General features: G+C 34.8%; 1 protein-coding gene across 1 annotated transcript in view; it reads left to right on the top strand.

Annotated features, from left to right (window-relative positions):
• Nucleotides 1-19,675, top strand: part of dpydb (dihydropyrimidine dehydrogenase b) — a 157,911-nt gene extending 138,236 nt beyond the window's left edge. Inside the window, exons 21-24 of the mRNA XM_042771862.1 lie at nt 5,513-5,692; nt 17,190-17,348; nt 18,629-18,769; nt 19,175-19,675. Of these exons, the coding sequence (XP_042627796.1) occupies nt 5,513-5,692; nt 17,190-17,348; nt 18,629-18,769; nt 19,175-19,339 (645 nt within the window). The 3' untranslated portion in view covers nt 19,340-19,675. The remainder of the gene's footprint in view (nt 1-5,512; nt 5,693-17,189; nt 17,349-18,628; nt 18,770-19,174) is intronic.
• Nucleotides 19,676-25,382: the final 5,707 nt, after the last annotated feature.

The following is a 25,382-nucleotide window of genomic DNA, read 5'->3' as shown; positions in this document are numbered from 1 at the left end:
AATATAAATAACAACAATAATAAAAAATGCATGTTATTTTTTATTTAGTACTGACATCAATAAGATATTTCACATAAAAGACATTTACATATAGTCCACAAGAGAAAATAATAGTTCAATTTATAAAAATGACCCTGTTCAAAAGTTTGTAAACTTTTGACCTCAACTATACATGCTAAAGTGATGTGATTCAGTGGATTGATGGAAAATATATATATATATATATATATATATATATATATATTTTATATTTTATTATATATTTTTTTTTTTATTTTTTTTTTTTTTTTTTTTCATTATTTTTTTTTTTTGAAATAAAATTAATCCATGCACATTTTTTTAGACAGCTCTTAGACAGGGCAGCCAAAACACTAATGTAATAGTGAAGTCTTGATGTGACGAAGGCGTGAATGAGATTCTCACTGTCAGTAGGGGTAGAATTCACATAGCTAAGAGATGTTATGAATGTGATAATATGCTGTTTTACAAATGCTGTTAGTATAGTTAAAAAATATCCAGAGACAATTGGTTTATATATGGCACAATAAAACTGTATTTAAGAGTCTAGTTGCAATCTTTACATGTAGTCCAGAAGTGTGCTAATTGGTTTGTGGACATCTTGCTCCAGATGTCCACAAACCAATTAGCACACTTCTGGACTAAATGTAAAGATTGCAACTTCTTGCAAAAATCTTACACAGCACCTTTAAGTTTTAGAGGGAGCGTACTCATTTATGCTGTGTTCTATATATATATATATAAGTACACAGCATAAATGAGTACGCTCCCTCTAAAACTTAAAGGTGCTGTATGTAAGATTTTGACTCTACTAAAGCATAAAAATACCATAATATGTTTGCAGATATTTAAGAAACATGCTAAGTTAACATACTTGTTTATCTGAAAAACAATGCTACAGTCAGTCCTTTGAAAATGTGTATTCATGTCCCGAACCGTAATTTCAATCTTGGTTTTGGTTTGTAAACCCGCACACTGCCAGTTTACCCAATTTTATTTCAGCACCCCAGGTTGCCAGTTGGCAGAAAACACAGGTTATGTCATTTCATTCATCATCAAGTGCGCTCGTTCCTGTTTGTGTCGTCAATCCGGCAACCTGTGTTTGCATCAAGTCTAAAGGAGGAGGGGCCGGGTGAAAAAAAACGTCTCCAACATTTTGAATTTGGACTTAGTTCAACCACTTGGTGTCAATCCTGCATACAGCACCTTTAACAAATTCAGCAAGTACTCTTTACTTAGAAGACATGTTAGGGTTCTTTGGAGATATAATGTTCCAACAAGACTGCTTGTTCAATTACCAAATAAGAATGCCAAAATTATTCAGCAAAATAAGATTTTCTTATCAAAGTGATAAAAATTTTGTGTTACAAAAAAAAGGAAGTGTATAGGATTAAGGCTATTTTTGATCAACAGGTAAGGATATTGACCCAAAACTTTTAAAGACAAGTCATTTCCTGACAATTAAAAGTGTTATATAGCCCACTGAATCATCCTCAGACTTAATACTGGCAGTAGTAGAACCACTTGGGGGAGAACTGCTAGGTGACTTATTTCTTAGCATAAAAGAGGACAATGGTACAAGAGAAATACCAAATTATTGTTTTAAGTGTGAAAATATAGCAGAAGTAGCAACGACATTCAAAAACAATGGATTTGTGATAATACTCCTGAAATACTCAGGTCTTCACATTTTTTTTCCCCACACGTTTTCATTTAGTGATAAGTGATTTTTTTGCTAGAAAAAAAGAGCAGAAGAAATAACATGCAAGTGTCTCAGAGCCAGCAAAAGCTATGAAATCTCACAGAGTATGACGCAGCCTGCAGAAGTGACATGCATGCACTGTAAAAAATGTGGAGTAGGATTTACTTGAAAAAACTTTGCAAATTTTTTTCACTCAGAAAAGGCTAGTAAAATTTACAAACATTTGCCAAGTAAAAGCCTTAACATAATTATAAGTAGGTTTAGTTAAATTTACTTGGAAATTCCCAGTTAATTTTGTTGACTCTTTGTTTGTAAATTTGACATTATGTAATGCTTATCACTGTAAAAAAGTGTACAAATTTTTCCTTCTTTTGCACTCATATATTTTAAGTAAAACTCAAACATTGAATTAAATAAAATCTGCAAGTTTATGCAATTTACTTTAACAAGGCAACACTTGAAAACCACCATTCTATTACAGCATGTGATTCACTTGCAAACATGCAAGTAAGCATGTAGACAGACTGTTATCCTTTTAAGATAATATGCCTACCTCAATAAAATGAATAGTCAAATTAACACAGAGACCTCAATACTTGGTACACTGCACACAATGACGGTAACAATCAGTGAATAGTGTTTGAGTATGAATGGGTCATTTTGAGTAGAAAATGAACTCCAGGTGTCACAAAACAGTATGTTACTAAAACAAACAACAACTAACAACTAAACTAAACAACTAACAACAAAAGCCAACCATAAAACAGTGTACATTTTTAATTATTCATGCCCCACTGCATGATGGGAAATATGGGATCATAACTTTGATATTTACTTAAAGAATCCTTGTAAACATAACAAACGGTTCTAAGTAAAAAATAATTATAAAAAATTTACCTAAAATATCTACTTAGGCAGTTCCATTTGAATTTACTTATGTATTTAAGTAAAATAAATAAAAACGAAACCTCTAGTAGCTTATTGAATTAAACGTGATATTTTGAAGTAAAAAGACAAAATAGTATTTGTTTGTAAAATTTACTTAACTGATGCTATCTTTATTTACAAGTTCAAAAAATCACTTTTTACAGTGTGGTTGTTGTCACCACTAGAATTACCTACTGTAGCCAAAGCAAAATAAACTAATTTAACCTCTTCCAAGGCCCATATTTACAAAATAGAGACTTCTGGGAATTCATACTCTAGTCTCAAGAGACCAAGTCAATCATTTCGGATCCAAAAGCATTCAACATGTTTTGGTGTTCCTAGAGGAGGAGTACAGTGAGAAGTGCTTGGTACCCACAGTGACGTTCAGTGGTAGTAAAACTTTTATATAGGGATGAATGAGTGCTGAAGGTGTGAGGGAGTTGTGCTTTATCAATGCTGGCATGAATTCACACACTACTAAACAGAAGATGCTACCCTCCTCTCATTCCCTGGATTATTGGGCATTTTTTTCAGCACGACAAAAAATATATTCATTCTCCCAAGGTGAAAATTGTTCAGTGGACATGTATTTCACCCAATCTTAATGCTCTTGAGCAGCAGTGGGGGATTCTGTAGAGACGAGCTGAGCAAAACTCCCCATTAAAGACCAGAGCATTTAAGGAGGTCGTCCAGGAGTTAAAATGGACATATGTTAAAATTTGTCATGAACTTGTACACTCAGTGACAAGAAGGGTCAGAGCAGTATACTTTAAGTTCTGGAGGACATACTTGGTACTAGAATATTATACATTTTCTGAATTAAATCTAGGGTGTACTCATTTCTGCAATCCTTCATTTAAACAAAATTGGCTAATTTACTTATCTTACAGAAAATATTGGCATATATTTTGTTGTTTTATGTTTAATATGTTTCAAGTTTGCCATCTTTCCATGAATTATATTAGTGATCCTTAAGAAAATACATCCTTTATATTTATTCAGAGGGGGTGTACTGGTCCCCATTGACTTGCATAGGGTTTTTTTTTTTTTTTTTTCATACTGTGGAAGTCAATGGGTCATGGGGGATACCACAAATTATCTGTTGTTGTGTGCACCTAGTGCAACATAGTATTTACAGTCGCTTAAGTAAGATCTAAACTAATCTAAAACTGAGCTGAATAGGTCAGTCAGTCAAGCACAATCTTATGATCAACAGCTCTAAAGACAGCACTGAGATCAGAAAGTTCTAGGATTGACAGATTACCTTATTAACTTGCAGATCTGTTAAAAGAGAAATTTTAGAGCTATGGTAAGGCCAGACTGAAATGTCTCATTAGGATTATTAATGTTGAGACAGTTGTAAGAATACTGTTTTTAATTATTTTGAAATGGAAGATTGGAGGAGAATCAGGATCATTTTGCTTCACCAGAAGCCTAACAATTGCTGTCTTTAAACTATGTGGTAAAATACTTGCTGGATGAACTGATTAACAATGTTCAGGATGTTCCGTTTTTTAGGAGTTTAAAACTGTTTTGAGCAAGTAAGCGTGTAATGGGTCAAAAAAGGACCCTCAAAGAATTCATAAGTGATGTGACCTGGGTGAGTTTATTAAGGCTAATGACTAGGAAAATGGACATATTCCTTTTTATAGCAGTAGATGGAGAGTTAGAAACCACTCCAAAAGGAGAAGTGTCAGCTGTGGTTTGTCTGATGGTAGTGGATTTTATCAGTGAAGAATGCTGCAAACTGTATTTTCCATTGGGAAATGCTTAGATGATATTTGAGGTGAGGGGTTAAACAACCTCTCTGTGGTGAAGATGAATCCAAGATAGTCTCTGAGTCTGTTAAACTTGAGATTTTCTGTCAAACTTCATCTCATTATTGAAGGGGTCATATCATGAGAAATAAAACTTTGCTTTTGAGAGAAAAAATATATGATATAAGTATAAAAATACTGTGACTGTCAAAACTTCCTCCCTAGTCCAAAAAGACCATTTATTGAATCTACAAGCTGCAAAATCGACTCATTCTGAACTTCCACAACAGATGTCAGGGAGATATATATAAAAAAAGTGTAAGATACTTTTGAAAGAAGTATCTTACACTCACCAAGACTGCACTGATTTGATTAAAATACAGTAAAAACATTAATATTGTTAATGTAATTTATTTCTTTGATCGCAATGCTGAATTTTCAGGAGCCATTACTCCAGTCTTCAGTGTCACATGATCCTTCAAAAATCATTCTAATATGCTGATTTCATGCTCAAGAAACATTTCTTATTATTATCAATGGTGACAACAGTTGTGATGCTGAATATTTTTATGCAAACCAAGATACATTTTTTTTCTGGATTCTTTAATAAGTAGATAAAAAACAGCATTTATTTGAAATAGAAAACTTGTGCGCATTCTTTCTGAATAAAATGAAGTTATTTTAAAAATAATCATTTATAAAGTAGTGTGCGTCAACATTTATATATTCAATGTTCTGAAACAGTGAACTAATAAGGAGACAACTGAATAGGTGCTATTATTCTCAAACAGTAGAACAAACTCAAGAATTTGAGCTGTTTGTAGCTGTGTGTAGCCCAAAGGTTCAGCCATTTTTTGAATCTGAAGGCAAATTGGTTTTTAGAGCTTCAGCAGAGAGAACGATTATCAGTAAACAACAACTTAAATGAAAAGAAACTTAGTCCTGTTGCTCTGCAACCACATCAGCTTTCTTTCTATTATGCTGCATTGAGTTATTGAATACGCTCTCCTTTTAAAATGCACACTAAAAAGATGATGTGGATAGTGTAATCACTGGTGTTTCACTAAGTCTGGGCCCTGAGGTCTGTTTATCTGTGCATATTTAACAGGTGTGCAGTGCTGTGCAGAATCAGGACTTCACGGTGATTGAGGACTACTGTTTAGGCCTGAAGGCGCTGCTGTATCTGAAAAGCATAGAGGAGCTACATGATTGGGATGGCCAGTCTCCTCCCACCATACGCCACCAGAAGGGCAAACCAGTCCCCCGCGTGGACGAGCTCATTGGAAAGGTGAGCATCTCTGTGGCTGGTCGCCTAAGGCTCATTTTAAAAAACGAAACTCTCTGTGGTGTCTTTGGTTAACCTTTAGTGATTTGTGTTGCAATTAAACAGGCAAAATCCTCCTGGTGTGGAGATAATGCTTTATTGAGTCATGAAGGATGTTTAAGGTTGTGGGTGTTAGTAACATAGCCGCAAGGATGATGCTAAAAGGCATGAGAGTAATTTACTTTCCTCTGCTTGGCGTGAAAGAAGCCCCAGGCTTCTTCAGACCGGTTAGTGACCCTGTGACCATTTGACCAATGGTGGCTCTCAGCTACGCTGTGCTGTAAAATGTGGTATGAAACCCATCTAGTTTTAAACAAATATAATAAATTCTTCTATGATCGATATCAATGAAGAGAGGTTTTTTTTTTTTTTACATTTTGGGTTTTAGTTGTGAATGGCATTGCACACAGAAAGCACAAAATGTGAGGGTGCTGAAATGTTAGATAATCAAAGCTGTCATGTTTACCATATATTTATTTTTAATATCACTAAATTATCTGAATTGTGATTATGTTTGTCTCTCTTTTGGTCACAGCCAAACTCAACCCTCCACTGAAATTTCACAGTTGCACAAAGAGATATTTTCTCCATTACTACACCATATTCACGCATCATAAAAATGAAACATATGCAAATGTTTCTCTCTCCATAAACAGCTTTGTGCTTGTGTTAAAAGTGATAGTGGGGGAAAAACACTGTGAACTGATAAGTGCTATTGCTCGACTACAACATGATTTTGAAAAACATGAGGGGCGAAATCTCTCTCTCTCTCTGTTTTGTGCCAACAGGGTGTCTGTAGAGCCCTGTCCAGAAACAAGCACGAGTTTTGGAAAACTAGGAGTGGGAGGAGGGTGTTCAGACACTTGAATTTGCTTTTATTTTAAACACATATTTTTGTCAATATATGCACTGCATTTTTTTTTTCTTGTTGTCTAGTAAAAATTTCTAAACATCCTTAAAGATGAGGACGATAAACTTTGTAATTGCACAAAATAGACTTAAAGCGGTCCTATTATGTTTTTTCACTTTTTCAAAGTTAGTTAGTGTGTAATGTTGCAGTTTGAGCATAAAGAGCACGTTCAGATTACAGCGCGCTTCTTCTGGAAATCACGATGTTGCTCATTTAAATAATTCCTGCCCATGGAATAAGCAAAAAAGGGTGCGAGGCCTGTTTGAGCTGCACTAGAGAAGATGAAGAAGTTGCTTTAGTAGCATGTTTTTTAAACATTCACAGGGTCTGAATAGGGCTCAGACTGTTATGGCAAAATTGACATCATTGTTAGTATTTAAAGGTGAGCAGATGAAACTCACAGTTACCGTAAGGGGTGTGACATTTCCGGAACACGCTTTGAGTGGTTCATCAATCACAACATACTGGACAAGCTAACCAACGAGGGGCTACATCGAAACAGAAAGTAAACAGGGTGTTTGAGACAAACTGGGAAGAGAGGTGCTGCCATAATGTAAAATATGGAAAGAAAAAAAAACTACAAATATAACTTGATTGTGTTTTGGAATAATCAAACATGAAGACCTATTCTAGTACACCCCAAAAAAACAAATCATGACTTTGTGTAAATGCAAGGACATTCACCTTTTTCTCCTTCAACCACTCTGTGCTCAGTTTTGCTGTGTGCTTTGGGTCATTGTCATGTTTGAAGGTAAACCTTCTTACCATTGACAATTCAGCTCAGTCGTGACTGCATGTGGCCTTTTTTGAGGAGTGTTTTTTTTTTTTTTTTTTTTTTTTTGGACCCCTCCCAAGGTGATTTTAGCTACATCTGATTAAGTTTAAGTAATTTTTAGGAGGGGGTGATCCTTTTTCCAGCTCAGTGTTTTTTTTTTTTTTTTAAATCTTTTTTTTCTAACATGCTGGTGTTATACAGTATCTTTCACTTGGATGTTATAAGTTGCGCTGAGTAAATACAACTGGATACAACAAAAACTCATTGCAGGCTGCAAAGCAACACAATGTGATTATTTTAAAGTGGGTGATTCTTTTTTGTACCCACTGTATATAAAATAAATTTTGAATGCAAGAATGTTTTGTTTTTCAGAAGTTGTGGGTGGAAAATGGTTTTCAACAAATAAATAATATAATAATATATTATTAAATCTATTATATAATTTAATCATGCTAATTATATGAAATATTTTTCTAACATGTATTCTTTACATTTTAGATATTATTTCATTTTATTTTATGCACATTATATTACATCATATTATTTAAATGTAATACATTCATATATAAAAAAGTCTTAATACTTTTTGCAGTTCTGCTTAAGTAAACTTCTATTGTTTTAATGATGTTTAGATATTTTTACTGGAAAGCAGGACCAAAAAAAAAAGCTTTAAGTTTAGCTCAATTTATAATCCAAGAACTGTGAAAGAAAGTGAAATGGAAAAGTTCTAATTATTTTAGATTAATCAGTTGGTTGGTGTGTGTGTGTGCATGCGTGCTTGCGTGTGTGTGTGAGAGATATAATGATATGTAGTCATCATTATTGTAAGGTGTGTTTCTGTGCTTTTTATAATCCAAATCATGCAGGTCACACAAGTCCAAGTTCCAGGAAGCGTTTTAGAGAGTTTCTACCTGTTAAATTTCAAGGAACTCTGTAGTCCTTAAGCAGGTCACAAAAAAACAGCATGCAAAGGTCCCAGTGTGAGTACACACACACGCACCCACACTGTTATCTGACTGTTTGCTGCTGTTCAGAAATGGAGTGAGGACACTGGCAAAAGGTTTCATTTATCTTTGCACCCTGGTGAGATGAGACACAAAAAGAGATGCGTGGACTTGGCTAATACAGTATTTCTTTCTCTGCCAAACAAGAGCAAATTCACTGCCTGGAGCCAATTAAAGTGCAGAGATCAATGCCCAACATGATACCAGCACTGAGCACCTTACATTAACATTAGCTTGGGGGATTAATGTTTTGTTATTTTATTCTGTATTATTTAGTGTCATTACGTAAGAGGTTCCTGTAAATTGAAAATGTGCTACTGAACAAAATAAGCCCAACTTTAATTAATGAACTTTCACTGATTATAAGCTACAGTATTTTGTGTTAAAAAAAAAGTTGTGAATTTTATAAGAGCTTTTTACCTTTGTCACCTGTAGAGTTTAACCCTGTAAAGCATAACATTAGAAATAAGTCAGAAAAATCTACAGTTTACTGAACCTTTGGATAAAATATTAAAAATAAAATAATTAAAAAAAAGTTTGCATGTGTTATAGTTGATACATCAGGCTTTTATGGCTCATATATAAGGAGAATATGGAGCTCATGGTGTATGGATAATCAAACCTACGTTGTTTCAGTCCAGTCCAGGCCTTTTACTTGCTTAAAAATGGTAAACTATCAATCTGATGACAAAACACATGTATTCTGATTGTGTACAATAGGTTTTCCAACAAAGTTCTGGTCATGTTGTAATTTAGAGGCCATATTAATATGAGACCTTAGGCTTTGTAGGGTTTAGCATGGCAGAGAGACATTGTGGTCAGATCGTTCAGGTAATTAAATCATCTGATGATGTCCCAGTAGGACCTAACTGGTTCCCCAGCAATCAGGACAACAATAACATTTCAACTGATGTCCTTCTGAAACTGCTTTCTGTAGACTGCTACATCTGTCAAGTGAGGTCTGTTTAGCTCTTAAAGTGCTATTAATGGCCATTACAAAGCAAAGATAAAGATTAACGCTTCTCTCGTCGATTCCCTCAGCGATGGGCGCGATGCTACAGAACATAGGAGGCCGGGCTTCCATTCTAATTCTTGTACAATTTAAATCACTCAGCCCACACTGACATAATGTGCGCTCCTTACTCCACTGCACTCTTGATTTACAATTCAGAGGGGAGATGGGAGAACTGACAAGCCCTGTGTTTTGGAAAGCTCTGCATCTAATTATCAGAGGCTTTCTGGTTGCCCCGGACATGAGATTTGGCAGTGCGTGTAGCTCCTCTCATTAAAACAGCACTCCTCGTGGAGTGGACGTGCAAAAAAAAGCCTCCCTCTCAATAGAAAGAAAGAAAAAGGAAAGATTCCTTTTCCACCAACACGTCTGTATAACTTTAGCGTGCTCACTTTTATACACAAGTATTCAACCTGTCTGTTTAGCAGACACCCAAAGCAAATAGCATTTTCTTTTTCTTTCAATGTTTCTTTGTAAAAAAAAAAAAAAAAAAAAAAAAAAAAAAACATTCTTTGTGAAAACTCCCATCATTATATTTTTTTCTTTTCCATTGTTAAGTGTATTGCTTTGTAAACTCTCCTTTGAATCCTTTGAATGATCTTAGAGCGAATTAGCATAAAGCAGATACGCCATGGCTCGTTGCTAAACAGAAAACAGAGAGAGAGGAAGAGCTCATCTAATAGAGCTGAATTGGGTTGCTGTGAATCGGGCAGACTGCAGTTTGTGTATCTGGAAGACAAGAAGTTATAATAGGCATCTGGGATTTCCGCCGGTTGCCATTTGAGTACCCACACTTACTCACAAGACTGCCGGAGGCAAAATGGTGGTCAGTTGCTTTGTGTGTGGTTTTGGTGAGATTTGAGAAGATGTAAGGCAGTGAAGTGTGATCGAGTGTTTTTGGTTCTGTTTTCATGGCTCCTGTTTCTGTGAGGGATGTGTAGTAAAAATGGATATTTGTCGTGCTGAAAGTTTGGAACAGCAGATTAGCTCATGTTTTTAAGCAAACAAGAAAATGGAAATTGAGTATTTTATATAATGTCATCAAAGAAATTGTTCAAAGCTGAATGGAGAACATCTGTTGCATGTTGATTAGAATGAAACAAAAAATGACTCAGTTTGTAAAAGCAAAAAAATAAAAAATAAAAATAAAAAAAACACATTGACTGAAGTCTGTGGGGAAACTGTTGTTCATTTTAACTCTTGGACTTCCAAGGTAAATTCAAATTTAGTCAATAACCAACCATTATTAATAGACTATTAAATGTTATCTGCTAAGCTTCAGATTTTCCCAGTCTTTCTTAACCGACTGAGTGGAAGGCACCCTCATGCATAAGTGTTATAGCACCCTCATGCATAAGTAATTTAGCTGTTTATGATAAAGTCATCTATTTACCTCATTTGTTGTTTATCGTAAATAAATTATAAATGACCCATCAATGGCTGATATTATTTTTTAATATTTTGTCTAAACAATAAAAAACTACAAACTAAAATGAATCATTTTAAAAACTATTTATGAAGTGAATTTAGACATCACAATATTGTAGAATATATATATATATATGTATGTACATTGATAAGATTTACATTAAGAGATATATATATATACATATATATATATATATATATGTATGTACATTGATAAGATTTACATTAAGAGTGTTAAGAGTGTTATTAAAGGATCATGGCATGTTATATATATATATCAGTATATATATACCATTGTATATATATATATATATATATATATATATATATATATATACATAAAACATGACGTGTCTGATGGTTAGATATGTCAGTAAATGGCCACTGTTATGATTTGCTAATGTCACTTAATAGAGAAATGCATCAACACATGTCAAAAACATGCACACGAATAAGTATTTTTAAAAACATTTTCCATATTAAACTGTCATTTAAAGGCAAAGCATTATGAAATTGTTTACGGTGCAGCTGCTATGAGATTCAATACAGTTGGCTGCTTCAACTTTTAACAAAAGTTGTCAAATCCTTGTAAACATTGATTTCTCATGTCAAGATTCCTTAAAATTATTACTTATTATGATTCATTTTAAAAGACTTTAAGAAGGTAATCTGCAAGTAAAAAAAAAAAAAAAAAAAAAAAAAAAATAGTAATATATGCATGACCAATTGATTAACCAATATCAGCTGATCTGTTACATCAGTATATAGTGCTTTTGATGCACATATTCCATATGTGGCCTAGTAGTTAGTGCTAGGTGTTGAGCTGTGACGTTCATTAAATTTCATATTCGGCTTGTATTTGTGATTCTCCCGTCATTTCCTGTCTGCTCTTGACTGTCACTGTCAGAAAGTTGGGGGAAAAAACTAAAATAATATATATAATTAATATCTTACGGCACACCCTTAGGCTCTTTATTCCAATAGAAAGCTGTCAGCACGTTAAAAATAAAGTAGTGTTCAAAGTTGCCGTGTAATCAAGGTTTCACAAGCAAGACAGTCGTCTCTGTGTTTATTTTGACTGATGCACTGTTAATGACATATCTCTGTCTAGCCTGTGTGTTTTTGTGTGTGAGAATGGATCCATGTGTGTAGTCAGTGTGTGTACGTTTATCTCCCCAGCCTCCGATGGGTTCCTCAGACTGTCGGCTACAGGGCTGGAGCGCTTGATTCATTAGACTGTCACCCTGTGTCTGAGAGAGTAATGCTTTTATGCAGGATTAGAACAGGGCCACCAGTGTTAGCTCTACAGGGAAATAAATACATGGAGGATGCGCCCCCCCCCCCCCCCCCCAAGCTAGCCATTAGACCTGCAGTCAACACCGCCACCGTAGACTTGTTTCCCTGATTCCTCTGATACATCCTGCTTAACCAAAGGCCTCTAATCTCTTTTGGGCTGCTACTTTCCAAAAAAAAAAAAAAAAAAAAGTTTGACACGGGCGTCTAATAACTGAGTCCTTTCCTGTCGTGTTTTGATTCTTTTTGCTTTGCAGGGAGACACTTCCATCTGGCCATGGTGGAAATTAAGGGTTACAGGCGGTTGTGAATGACAGCTTTGAGGAGATAGTGTGACTGGGAAAATGCTATACCAATTTAAATGTCCTATCGTTGGGACGAAAGGATTTTCGGCAGGCGCTGTAAGGAATACTTGTTGCGGGAAAGGTGGAATAGGGTGTTGTTAAAATGCTTGAATAACCGAAGCATTCTTTTGGAGAGAGGTCATGAAGAGAGATGCTGAACGAAACGGTCATTAAAAAAATTCAGTATTTGCTCAATCGTTTCAAATTATGAATATGATAATTAGCCTCCAAAAAAAAACTCCAAAAAAGACTTCTTCATGAAAGAGCATTTAGAAAACTGAAAATATCAGTTATTGGAAGCGGTGCCCATCAGCAACCCATAAGTCCATTTCCCTCAAATTACCATTCATTACCATTTTAGTGTCAAACCATTAGTTTGACCAGCTTATCCTTGCAATTACGGGTAGTATTATATGATTTCCTAACAATTCATTGCAGATTCTCTTTATGGCTCCATTAAAAGGATGGCTAATTTTGTGGCAAACTTGATTTCTCGTTAATGGAGCTGGCGTTTCCTGTCAAATAGCCTTTAGAGAGCGAAGGCTCAAGGCTCTTTTATGGCCACCTCTCAGGCTCGTTGCGTCGGTATGAGAGTGTGACTGTGAATACGAATCGCCTCTTTAGCCCTGCTGCTCTGGAGGGTCAGGCATCTGTGCGAGACTCTGAGGCAAAGACAACACTACAACCACTTTTGTTTTAAATGAATGTGGGAAGTGATAGCAAGGATGTTTTAGCACACTTTCCACTAGATTAGTGTAAAAAGCTAAGGTTGATTTAAATATGGATATGAATTCACATGACCTCCATACCTGACATGCTTTCTCAATCATGTCTTGGTATTAGGTGATGATCGATTAATTGTCAATAAGAGATGCAATCAATTAAAGCTAATCGATTAAGCTATTTAATTTTGGGCTGCGTGCGGTTCATACGCAAAACACGTGCGAGCGGCTGTGAGTGACGCTGACGGTATATAAATCATCATCATCATCATTCATTTATAATGTACAAATTAAGCTTTTAATGTGATTTAAACTTTAAAAGTACATTAAAATAGAAACAACACAAAGTTCTTCAACATGGAAAGCAATAGAAATGTAGTAACTAAGTCCCCAGATAATTGTTTTATATCGGGCTCTGCGCTTTGCAGGGCTGCGGGACACAGGATAGATAGACTAGGCTATTCATTCCTACAACTTGTTAATTCGTTCCTATGACTTATTTATTTGTGGCCACTGTCCATGTTTCATTTATTTTGTACCTTAAATAACCCATGATTTAACTAAAATGAGGGAACAAATTAATTAATCGAACTAATTCTTAATTCATGGCCATGAAATCTTTCATTTCCCTTCCCGCAGTAAGAGATGCGAAAACAGTGATAAAAAGTCATTGACAATAAAATAAACCTGCAAAATTATAAGGTTAGACGGTGAGGATTTAGGAAAAGAAACAATGCCTAAATATTATTGAATTTGTGGAAATTCGTGACCAACCAGCAAACCAGAACAAAGCCGCGTAAATATAGGCTATATGGGATCGAACGGCATCCAAAAGCATGATCGCGATGCAACATTTTCCAGCTAACCAATTATTCTTCTAATAAACAAAGCTTTTATACCACACGTGTCATAATCAGAGTTTATAATTTGTAAATAAATAGTTGCTGGATTCAAAACAGCAAAGCACTGTGACCGACACTGACAATACATTTTCACGGAGCATTCAGTGATGTCACTAAACGGTGATGATGCCACAACTTAGAGCATCGTTCACAAGTTTCTGCATGGAACTATAGCCTAGGGCACAGTTTTCAAGCCCTGGAACAAAATGGGATGCTTTAAAGTGCCCCTATTATGGATTTTTGAAAATTACCTTTCATGCAGTGTGTAACACAGCTCTAAGTGAATGAAAACATCCTGCAAAGTTTTAAATCTAAAAGTGCACCGTGTATAAAGTTATTGTCTTTCAAAAGAAAGACTCGACACAGAGTAATGAAAACGAGTCATTTTTAAAACGACTCTTTAGCTGTTTCAAGGTGACGTCAAACTGAAACATTAGCATATTTATGCCTGCCCACTTGTTGTACGCACAGACCCGGGAAAACTTGAACCTCCCCTCCCTAAAACATTGTGGGGGATTCCTGTGGAGAAGACGCTGTGCTCTGCACTGTGAGGGAAATCCATTAGGGTAAAGTTAGGTTATGTTGAAAAACTCCCAACTCATTTTCTCCATCAACTCCAAAATCATCCGAAATCGCTGCAGAAGCTCTTACCCAGTGTTTACAAAGTGAACGTGCAAGGATGGTCAAACACTCTTTACAAAAAAATAAAAAATAAATAAATTTGAACAACGATGTATGACGATTTTGAAGTTGGAGGAGAAAAGTGTTGGGAGTTTTTAGACATACCCTGTTTTGAACCTTTACACACAGAATACACACGCACATCACAGATATACAAAACAAGAAAAAAAAGTATACCATAAAATTATATTATATTTTTAAGAAAAAAAATGACCGATCTTTTCGTTATGTTGCAACTGAAGAAAGGGAGACATGAACATCTTGGATGACATGGGGGTGAGTAAATTATCAGGATATTTTTATTCTGAAAGTGGAATAATTATTTTAAAAACTTGCCGTCATGTACTCTGAAGCCTAATGTAGCATGCAAAATACATATTTAGTTGAGTGTATTGTGTTCGCTCCGCGCAGCTTGTAGGTGTCTGTCTAACAGCAATATCTGTTCACTCGCAATTGTCTAGAAATGTATGAATGAATAGTGCATGTTTGTCATTGTTATTACTTGTAGTTCTGATAAAGAATAGAGCAATACATTAGTGTACAAACGGCACTGCTTTATCAATACGTTTCTGCTTTGGGCTAACACATATACCATGGATGTTTGGGTGTTTACCACCAAGCTGTGGGCTCAGTAATGGTGATGGGCATTCTGTTATTGACCTGTGCTGCACGCAGTAGACCAATCACGACAGACTTGGGTCATCAGACCAATCACCGCAGTTTAGCATCACACAAAGGAGGAGTTTGGAAAAATTAATTATTAAACAAATAATTTCTTAGTAATCAATCAAAAAAAAAAAAAAAAAAAAAGCATAATATAAGACAATAATACAATGAAAGTGTTTTTTGACCTTGCATGCATATCAACCTATTGTTGGGGACTCCCAAAACCAAAATATTAACCTTTTATTACCCATATTAGGGGCACTTTAAGGAAAATGTATAGCCTATGTAAGTAATAGGCCTAAAATAAAATTGTTTTCATAAAAAAATAAAAAAATAAAATAAAAAAAAAATATATGCAAAATATAACTTACTTAAATATTTAGGCTAACAGATTTAAAATAGATGTCATAAAGAAGTTCACAGAAAGGAAAGGATGACAACGTGCATTCTGTTTGTTTGCTTTATTTTACAAAAGAAAAAATAATCATTATATAATTATAGTGCGCAAAAATAAAAGTAAACACTTTTGCAGATTATATCTTACTCCAAAAATTTAGTTTTTTTATGTTTCAGCTGTTCGATCGCACCGGCGCCTCGCATGCACACACCCCACATATTCTAGCAATTCAAACTTACATTGCAGTCTGTTCATTATCAAAATAAAATACAGTCAACCAAACATGAAAGTTTACACTGGTCAGTTTAAATAGACCATAGTGTACAGGTCGATTCTGCTGTTATGCCAAGGATGTTTTTGCTCATGTGAAGAGGATGATCTTTTCTGTCTATATGCAAATGCGTGTGTAAAGTACAAGCCTAGTTTACATTATAAACAATAGTTTAACACTCAAATACATTGTGAATATGGAAACAATTTGATTCTAGTCAAACCCGCGCTCGCGCCGTCCTCGTATGCATGCACACATTCACGATCTAATGCAAAAACAGGATCCAGCAGGATCAAATTAAGTAATGGTCATAATATTCACATAAATGTTTTGTGTGAGCAACAGTGTGTTTTGCCGCTGCAGAAGCGCCGATGGAAGCGGTTCACTGACTGCGCAGCACAGCCACACATGCCACGTTTGAGATAATCTTATTTTAAATACCATAACGTGAGTTGAAAATATTGCAATTGTGTTTTAAAATACAACAACGAGCACCACGAAACCATTTAAAGAGGCACATTCAGCGGTCTCTGTGACGGGATTGGAAACAGTCAACAAAGTCAAATGATCTCAAAAGTATCAAATGACCATAATTTCATCTATTCATTTTATAATCCTGCTTCTAGCATTTTATTCAGACTAAAATCCCTTTAATTCGGATGAGAAAGCGATTTGATAGTTTTTTTGTGTGGCTTTTGCACATTCTTTCATGCCGGTGACTGTGTGCCGCTGCAATAGACGCATTTTGCAGCATTAAGCTTAAAGATTAATCGATTAATTGATCGTTAATTCAAACAACGATCGATGATGGAAATGATCGAAAATTGGCATCCCTTCTTGGTATCATTTTTAAATAACTTTCATTAAAATGTCATTAACACATATAATGTGGAACAGATCAGTATTCGTGTACATTCATAGACTAATATAGAAATGAATAATTCAAAGTTTAATGAAGTTTCAAACTACCTGAAAGTTAAAATTAACTAGTTTTCAGTCAAATATTTTATGACTTTGAATGAATGTAACGTGTATACCTGTCATCTTTCTCTAAAGAGTCTGCCTAGCTTTGGACCGTATTTAAAGACGAAGACTGAAGTCCTGGCGAGGTACAAGAAGAGCCTTAAAGATGCAATGAGCAATGTGATCACAGACACCAGTGATTCTGGAGTTCCCCAAAGAAACGTCCCCAAAAAACCCATCCCTAATGTTAAAGTAAGTAATATCTTCAAATATCATCTCACCTTTTATTATTGGGGGCATTACATTTTTCCAGTGATATTAAGGCTGTCAGTCAATTACAGATTTAATTCAAATTAATTACATGATATGCTGATGAGTCATATTAATCTCTCTCTCTCTTTGTTTGGGGTCAGTAACTCTCTTCTCTCTCTCTCATCATCAAATTGATCAAAAGTGACGGTAAAGGCATTTACGTTACAGAAGATTTATATTTCATAATAATATTTAGCAAGGAATCATCAAATTGATCAAAAGTGACGGTAAAGGCATTTACGTTACAGAAGATTTATATTTCATAATGAAATATACATTCATAAACGAACTATTCATCAAAAAAAAATCATGGGAATAAAAGTTTCAACTTATCCACAAAAATATTAGGTAGCATAACTGTTTTCAACATTGATAATAATAAGAAATAATAATCATATTAGAATGATTTCTATGTGACACTGAAGTGGAGACCGGATTAATGGCTGCTGAAAATTCTGTTTTGCTATCATAGGAAGAATTTAAAATTTTAAATAATATAAAATAGAAAACTCTTGTTTTGAATTGAAACAATGTTTCATATTATTACTGTTTGTGATATATCATTGTAGCCTTGGTGAGCATAGGAGACTTTCCTTCAAAAACATCTTACCGAACCAAAAGTTTTGAACGGTAGTGCACATGTATTAATTAGCTTCTTTGATTATTTTTAGTAAGTTGTTATTATAAGTATACATACAGATGGCTGCTGTACCCCGTTGTTTTTTCAGTATCTTACACCATGAATGCCATTTTTTAAAGAAATGTCATGTTCAACTTAAAAAAAAAGTAATAATCATTTACTTACATGTCTACAATTAATTGTGTCCTTATTTTAATCACGTCTTTCTTAATCATTCTTTATCAACTCATTGATTTGACAGTGTAATACATACAGAAACATACACAACCATACAGAAATTCACATACACGTCCTCAGCAGCTTGTCCTCATGTAATCTGTGAGGCTGTCTTGTATCACATGAAGTTTTCCTGCTCATAACATTAAAAGGCTTTATTCCTTGAGGTGATTATGCTGTAAAGGATCTCTAGGAGGAAATGGAGATCACAAACTACGAGTCAGACATCAAAACCGATCCGCTCCTTCCAGCACTGATTTAATTAAGCTAACTTAAGAATGGAATGCTGCCTTCCAAACTGTTTCTTTGAGATGCCACAGCTGATTTTCTTGCCGTTTAATCCCTGCCTCTCCTCTCTGCAAAGGATGTGATTGCCAGAGCACTGAAGCATATTGGTGCCTACCAGGAGCTGGACAACACAGAACAAGTGCAGGCCCTCATCGATCCAGAGATGTGTGTTAACTGTGGCAAATGCTACATGACCTGCAACGACTCAGGCTACCAGGTACAGGTGCACACATTAGATAATTACACGATACAGTGTTATTTCCAGGAAAGCAATTACTACTGGATTTTGTTTGCTAAAATACGGGAAGCTAGAAAATGTTTTCAGATTATATGTTGTCTTCGGAGGTCACTCGATTATAGAGTTCATTCACCACCATTGGCCTTGCATATTGAAAACATAAAGAGACAAACGCAGAGTCTGAAATTAATAAGGCTGATGCGCGACGAAGGAGGCCAGCTATTTAACTTAAAGAACGATACTGTTGTGCTAGCTGCTGTCATTGTTGTTGCTTTTTTCCATCCATGAAAAGCTCTCCCAGGAGTGGGGAAATCCTCCTATTGAGAGTCGATAATTGCTCTAATGTAATAGCTTTTTTTCCCTCCCCTTCTTCTTCTTTTGCAGGCTATTAAGTTTGACCCTGAGACCCATCTTCCTGTAATCATGGACAGCTGCACCGGCTGCACTCTCTGCCTGAGCGTTTGCCCCATCATCGACTGCATCAAAATGGTTACCAGGACAACGCCATATGTGCCCAAGAGGGGCCTGCCTGTTAATCCTGTTTGTTAAAGCACACCGTCGCACCACCTGACCAGAGAGAAAGAGAACCAAGGAGGGACGTCTCATTCAAAGCATCGATTCCACTTATCATTGCTGTGTGAAAAATCATCTTTATTATGAAAACGAATAATTAGCCAGCAGAAATAATTGCCTTATATTCCCAAGCCAGTTATGCTAGAATAATTGTGCTGCCACAAAAGAATTGCATTATTTCTAAACAACACAGCTATTTTTTGTTCCTTTTCCATTTCAGGATTGATTGAGAAAGATGGTGATGTGCTGTTCTTTTCTCTGATATAAATGAATAACAATAAATAAAATAATAAAGCAAGAATATTAATAATTGACAGTCTTATTTTCACTTTTATTTTGCAACTCGGGAAAATTAATTATGTGACTGGTAAGTGTGAGAATAATAATGAAGAATATAAGCATAATTATTTATAAAGCGGATTTGCTTAGTTTAATGTTTGTTAGTAATTAAATCACAAGACATATTTAGTAATAAATATCACGTATGAGGTATAATTAAAATTTTCAAGTATGAGCCATAATTAATTTGATTAAAATATCACCAGACTAATTGTTAGTTTGAACAGTTTCACTAGCAGACTGTTTAGGCTTCTTGAAGAGCAGCTGTAGGTTTAGACACAGACACAGAACAAATTGTTCTAATGATGTTTAGAACGGTTCCTCTAATGTCCCAATTGATTTGTTTTGCTAAACTGGGGCTGATACAAACACAAGTCTGAAAGGTTTATTCTGAGTCTCTGTTGTGCTAATATGATCTTCTTATAATTGTTACATCTGCGAACAAATATCCGATTGGGAGCAGTGGACAAGACAGTAGACGGAGTTAATTAAAATGCTATCGTTTTCATCTCTGAGATGCAGACCGCTCGTTCTCTGAGTGGTTCTGTGTTTGAAATGCAGGAAAACGCCGCTTTTGAAAAACAGCAGCCAAACATGTCAGGGTTATTTCATCATTTAATATAACGGCACAATAACAAGGGATTAGGAAGAAAACCGTGCTGCCATAAATCTAAAGTTTGCACTGGTGCTCCATTAATTTGGCTGCGACTTAACTTGCTTTGTAAAAATGTTTGCCTTTGAAAAATTAGCAACCATGCCAAGCACGATGAGAAGGTTCAGCAAATTTACTGAAGTCCCTTAAGCACGCTCATTATTAGCTGCCAGAACTGCACTTCAACAGCATTACAGACACTTTTCAATGATTGTAAAGTTTTTAATTATTTACACTACTCTTGCTTTTCATTAAGTTTTTCTTTTTTAATATCACTATTATTATTATTATATCAGGGCAAAATCATATTTCCATATGTGCAGCATCAGGTCAATAAGGAGTATATAAATTGTGATAGTTATTACAGTACGTCGTGCACTGAAGCTGAATCCTCACTTGCAGCATCTCTCCCCCCAGCTGTCATTCATACATCACTGTGCATCAGCCTACTTCCTCCATCTGATTGCAATTGAGAAATGATGTGTCTGGACCCTGGCCAGGCATGCCAGGTTAAATTATTCATAAATGTTAATAAGACAAACGAGAGCACACCCTATTTTCCTCCTCCTGCTCCCCTTCCTAAGTACCATAATAGAAAAAAATAATATTGACCAGGGCTTTCTAATAGCACACAAGAGTATCATTAAAGGGATAACTCACCCCAAAAAATTTGTCATAATTTACTTAACATCAGTTCATTCCAAAAACTGTATAATTTTCTTTCTTTTGTGGAACACACACACATATACTTTATTTATTTATTTATTTATCGAAGAATTTGGGTATTGTATGGGGGTGGGGGGTGGGGGGGTGACATTTTCCAAAATATCTTCTTTTGTTCCACATAAGAAAAACAATCATACAGGTTTAAAACAACACGAGTGTGAGTAAATGTCTTATTTTAGTATGTATATACTACTATAATATTTATATTGAAATTATAATAGCTATTTTCAGCTGTTTTCTTTTAGTTTTAGCCATTTTATGTGCTTTTGTTATTTTTATTAGATTTATTAGATTTTATTAGATTTAAATATTTATATATAGCTTTATTTTTTATTATTATTATAATTTAATTAAATTTTAGTACTTGAACTTTACTTCTCAAGTAAAGTTAGTTGCCAAGGCAACATTTGTCATTTTAGTTTCAGGTTTTCATCTAATATTTATAGTTTATTTTATTTCAGCTTTATTTCAATCACCAGAAACAAGCAGAAAATCTACTTTTTTCTGCTCAAATACTCCTTTGTTCTTTATGGTATCAACAATGAATGTCCTTTAAGAATTCCTTACATAAAACATTGTAACATTCCCCACAGTCTGATTTCTCCATATAAATATTAATATTCTTGTAAAATCTCGCTACCCTGCACAACTAGGCCAACCAATTCAAGTAGAAATTTCATGAGCTAACCAGTAGAGGGTACCATGCTATGAACATTATATTGCAAAGCTAATACTGCTCTAAAAAGACTGCACTAGGATTCAACTCAGCAAGCCCACACCATCTTACCATTAAAACCAGTGGACCAAGTTCACCAGAACATCTACCTAAAGTGTTTTTATGTTCACTATGTTGTTCTGAGGGCAATCTTCCAGCTCTGCTCTAGTAAACAAGTGCTGCTAACTTTTTACTGGCTTTGACTGCAGTGGAATGAACTTGTTTTCCTCCCATTCCCATGATGGCCCTATTGTCTATGGGTTTGACCTGTCCCTTGACAAATCTAATTTCACTGTCCTCAACTGCTGTTACCTGCAAAGTTGTAGAAGTGAATGTGACAATAATCATTAAAGCTATTAGCATGGAGTGAATGGCAGCTTCTGTGAGTGCTGTATAGACTCATGACCTCTGACCTGGGCTAATTGGCATTGACAGGAGGCTGGCAGAAAGCCTTTCATTTCTCTCCACTATGAAAGACAAGAGGTGAGAGAGACAACAGCACCGACACAGCCACTAATGATTAGGTGATTCACTGCCAGGCCAGAATGCGTATAGTAGAAACAATTTAAAATAAATAAACAAAAGCCATCACTGGGCATTTACTTTGCTTTTTCTATTTAATTATTGTCTGTATTGTCTTGTTTTTCATTAGTAGTTGTTTATTCATACAACTGCAATATGCAAGTTAGTAAAAGGTTTATTTTAAATTAGTTGACAACATGTAAAATTTGTGGGGAAGATTTTAGTTTTGGTTTTATTAATTTTTGTACTTCAACTGCTAAGGCAACATTACTTATCATTAGGGATGTAACCATTCATTCAACTCACGATTCAATTCAATTCACAATTTTGAGTTCACGATTTGATTTTCTTACAATTTTTTTGTTTGTTTGTTTCTTTCTTTTTTTTTTTTTTACAAAATGAGATTGAAGACATTATAGAGTAAATGAAAAGGTGTTGTTTAATTAGGCTATTATTGCACATTCCTTTGTGAAATTGAAATATAACAAAACTAAATTTAAAATTTAAAACAAACCCCAAACCAAACAAGTACCACATCAAAAAACCACAACAAATAAAATAAATCTCTTAATATAACAGAAATAAGCCTTTGTCTGTGCTCTTCCCATTTAAAATTAGAGGCAACTACTGGATTTTAATCATGATCCAAACAAAGATGCAGCATATATGCAGCATGAGTAGTTTTTAATCTAAATTAGACTGTATAATTTCGAAATTTAAAGCAAAAAACAGAATGGTCTGACTTTATATTTGTTAAACTATACTGCATAAAACATCTGAACGAAGCAGCAGACGAGCTGAATGAGACGCAGATTCACTCTCTGACAGCAGGTGGCGCTTATGAACAGCAATGATACAGTGTTTCCTGGGTTACCGCTGTAAACAAAGCAGAGCTGTGCATATGAACACTACTTTAATATGCATTGTTCAGAGGCAAGATGAAAAGAAAATACCACGTACACTTTTCTAAAGGTAGTCAGTTCCCCTCAGATATATATTCATACAAACTCCTACTCAATCTGTATCGCGATTTGTTTGGCATCTCAACCGATTTGAATCGTCACATATTTAAAACGATTTTCGACCAGCTCGCGGTTAATTATTACATCCCTACTAATTTTTGTTTAAGTTTTTTATCTAATATTTTTATTTATTTATTTATTTATTTATTTATTTCAGCTTTATTTAAATTCCCAAATCCTATTTTTAGTTTTAATTAACAAAAACAACACTTGGTAAATGATGACAGAGTTTTCATTTTTGGGTGAACTATCCCTTTAAGTTAGAAAGGAACCATTTTTTTTTTTTTTTAGGAGTCTTTATGACTCTTTACATTGTCCTTTTTAATAAAGTTTTATTTTGTTTTTTAAAACAACAGCACCAACTGATTATGTGCTTCTGTGCAAGCCCAGAATGCATTTAGCAGAAAAAAAATAAAAAATAAAAATAAAACCACCCTTGGGAATTAATATTACTTTTTCACTTAATTATTGTCTGAATTGTCTTGTAAGCTGTAAGCTGTTTACTCATACAACTGCAATATGTAACTTAATAAAAAGTTTTTTTTTTGTTTTTTTTCAAATGAGTTTGATAATGTAAATTTTGAATTGTTTGTGTAGATTTGAATACCTATCAGTTCTCGCAGTGGGGAAGGTGTATTTTTTTTATAAAAATGAGAAAACAGTGCACACCTGGGTGGTACACGACACACACACAGCTGCACGAGCACAAAAAAATCCTATCCAAGATGCAACAATGGCCCTTGTCAATGTTTTCAATAATGTGGCTCCCTCCCAGTCATAAAGATATAAACTCTTGTTTGCTGCTTTTATTCAATTAAACTGGTGAAGGTAGGATGTCTGTGGAACACTGGCCAATGCTAATCTCATTTCGTCAGCCATTACGCCAGAGCTCGGTCCTGGCCTGCTTTCCCCACAAATGCACATTCTTGCCAAGCTTTGGCACATCTTTACAGCCTCCATAAAAGCCACCGTGAGCCTGGCTCCATACCTTCAGACCTCTTGTTTTCCTTCCATGGTGGTAAGAACTGCACTGTAAACCTTCTGTTGAAGTGACTGAAAGCTGCAGGTAGGGGTGTGCGATATCACAATTTTAAACTCAGCATTAGAGTTACACACACGGGACACTGCACGTATTCACAATCTTACAAAAGTACATTATTTGCATGTGTTTTAAAGCCTTGCAGGCAGTGGAGGATAAAGTACTTGAAAGGAAAACTAAAGTAAAAGTATAGATATCTTTACAAGAAAATTACTTTGGTAGAAGTTATTTATTGTACTGAAGTATGAAATTATTATTTTTTTTAATATTAAACTTACTATGCATTGAAAGTTAAATAAAAAAATTCAAAACAGAAAAGGATACATATTAAATATATATATAAAAAATTGTTCTATACACAGTTTGAGCAGCAAGATTGTGTTCAGTTTTAACTCTTTCTTCCATTTTGTATTATTGCTATACCTTGTTTTCAAATTCAGTCCGCCATTTATTCCAGCTGCTGTGAGAAAAGGCTATATACGATCCATCACCTGCAGCATTCTCACATGCAATATGCCTAGCATACTAGCTGGGACAACTTCTTTATGTTTACAGACATGACATGATGCAGCGACGTACTCGAATTTCTCCTCGAAAACCTACCCGTACCACTAAAATTAGAAAACTTTATTACAAGCTTACTGATGTGAATCATTTTAAATAGTTTTGTACACTGGTTGGTTAGGTGCTTGCTCAAATATTGATTTTGAATAGTTTTTAAACAAAAAAGTTAAGGACTGCAGCTTTAAGTAACGAATATTCTTCTGCGAAATGTATTGGAGTAAAAGTATACATTATAATTGGGAAAAATAGAAAATATAGTGGAGTAAAAGTGAAAGTTTACACAAATATTAAAACTGAAGTAAAGTACAGATTCTCCCAAAAATACTTAAGTACTGTAACAAAGTATTATTACTTCGCTACAGTACACCACTGCTTGCAGGTTAAACATTTCATTCGTGTGCTGTTCTGGCATGCACTTTTTCTGAGCGTGTACACCTGAA

Source organism: Cyprinus carpio, chromosome A2, assembly GCF_018340385.1.
Source record: "Cyprinus carpio isolate SPL01 chromosome A2, ASM1834038v1, whole genome shotgun sequence".
NCBI classification, from domain to species: domain Eukaryota; kingdom Metazoa; phylum Chordata; class Actinopteri; order Cypriniformes; family Cyprinidae; genus Cyprinus; species Cyprinus carpio.
The sequence above is the reverse complement of the archived record's forward strand: the minus strand, read 5'-3'. Positions and strand labels throughout refer to the sequence as shown.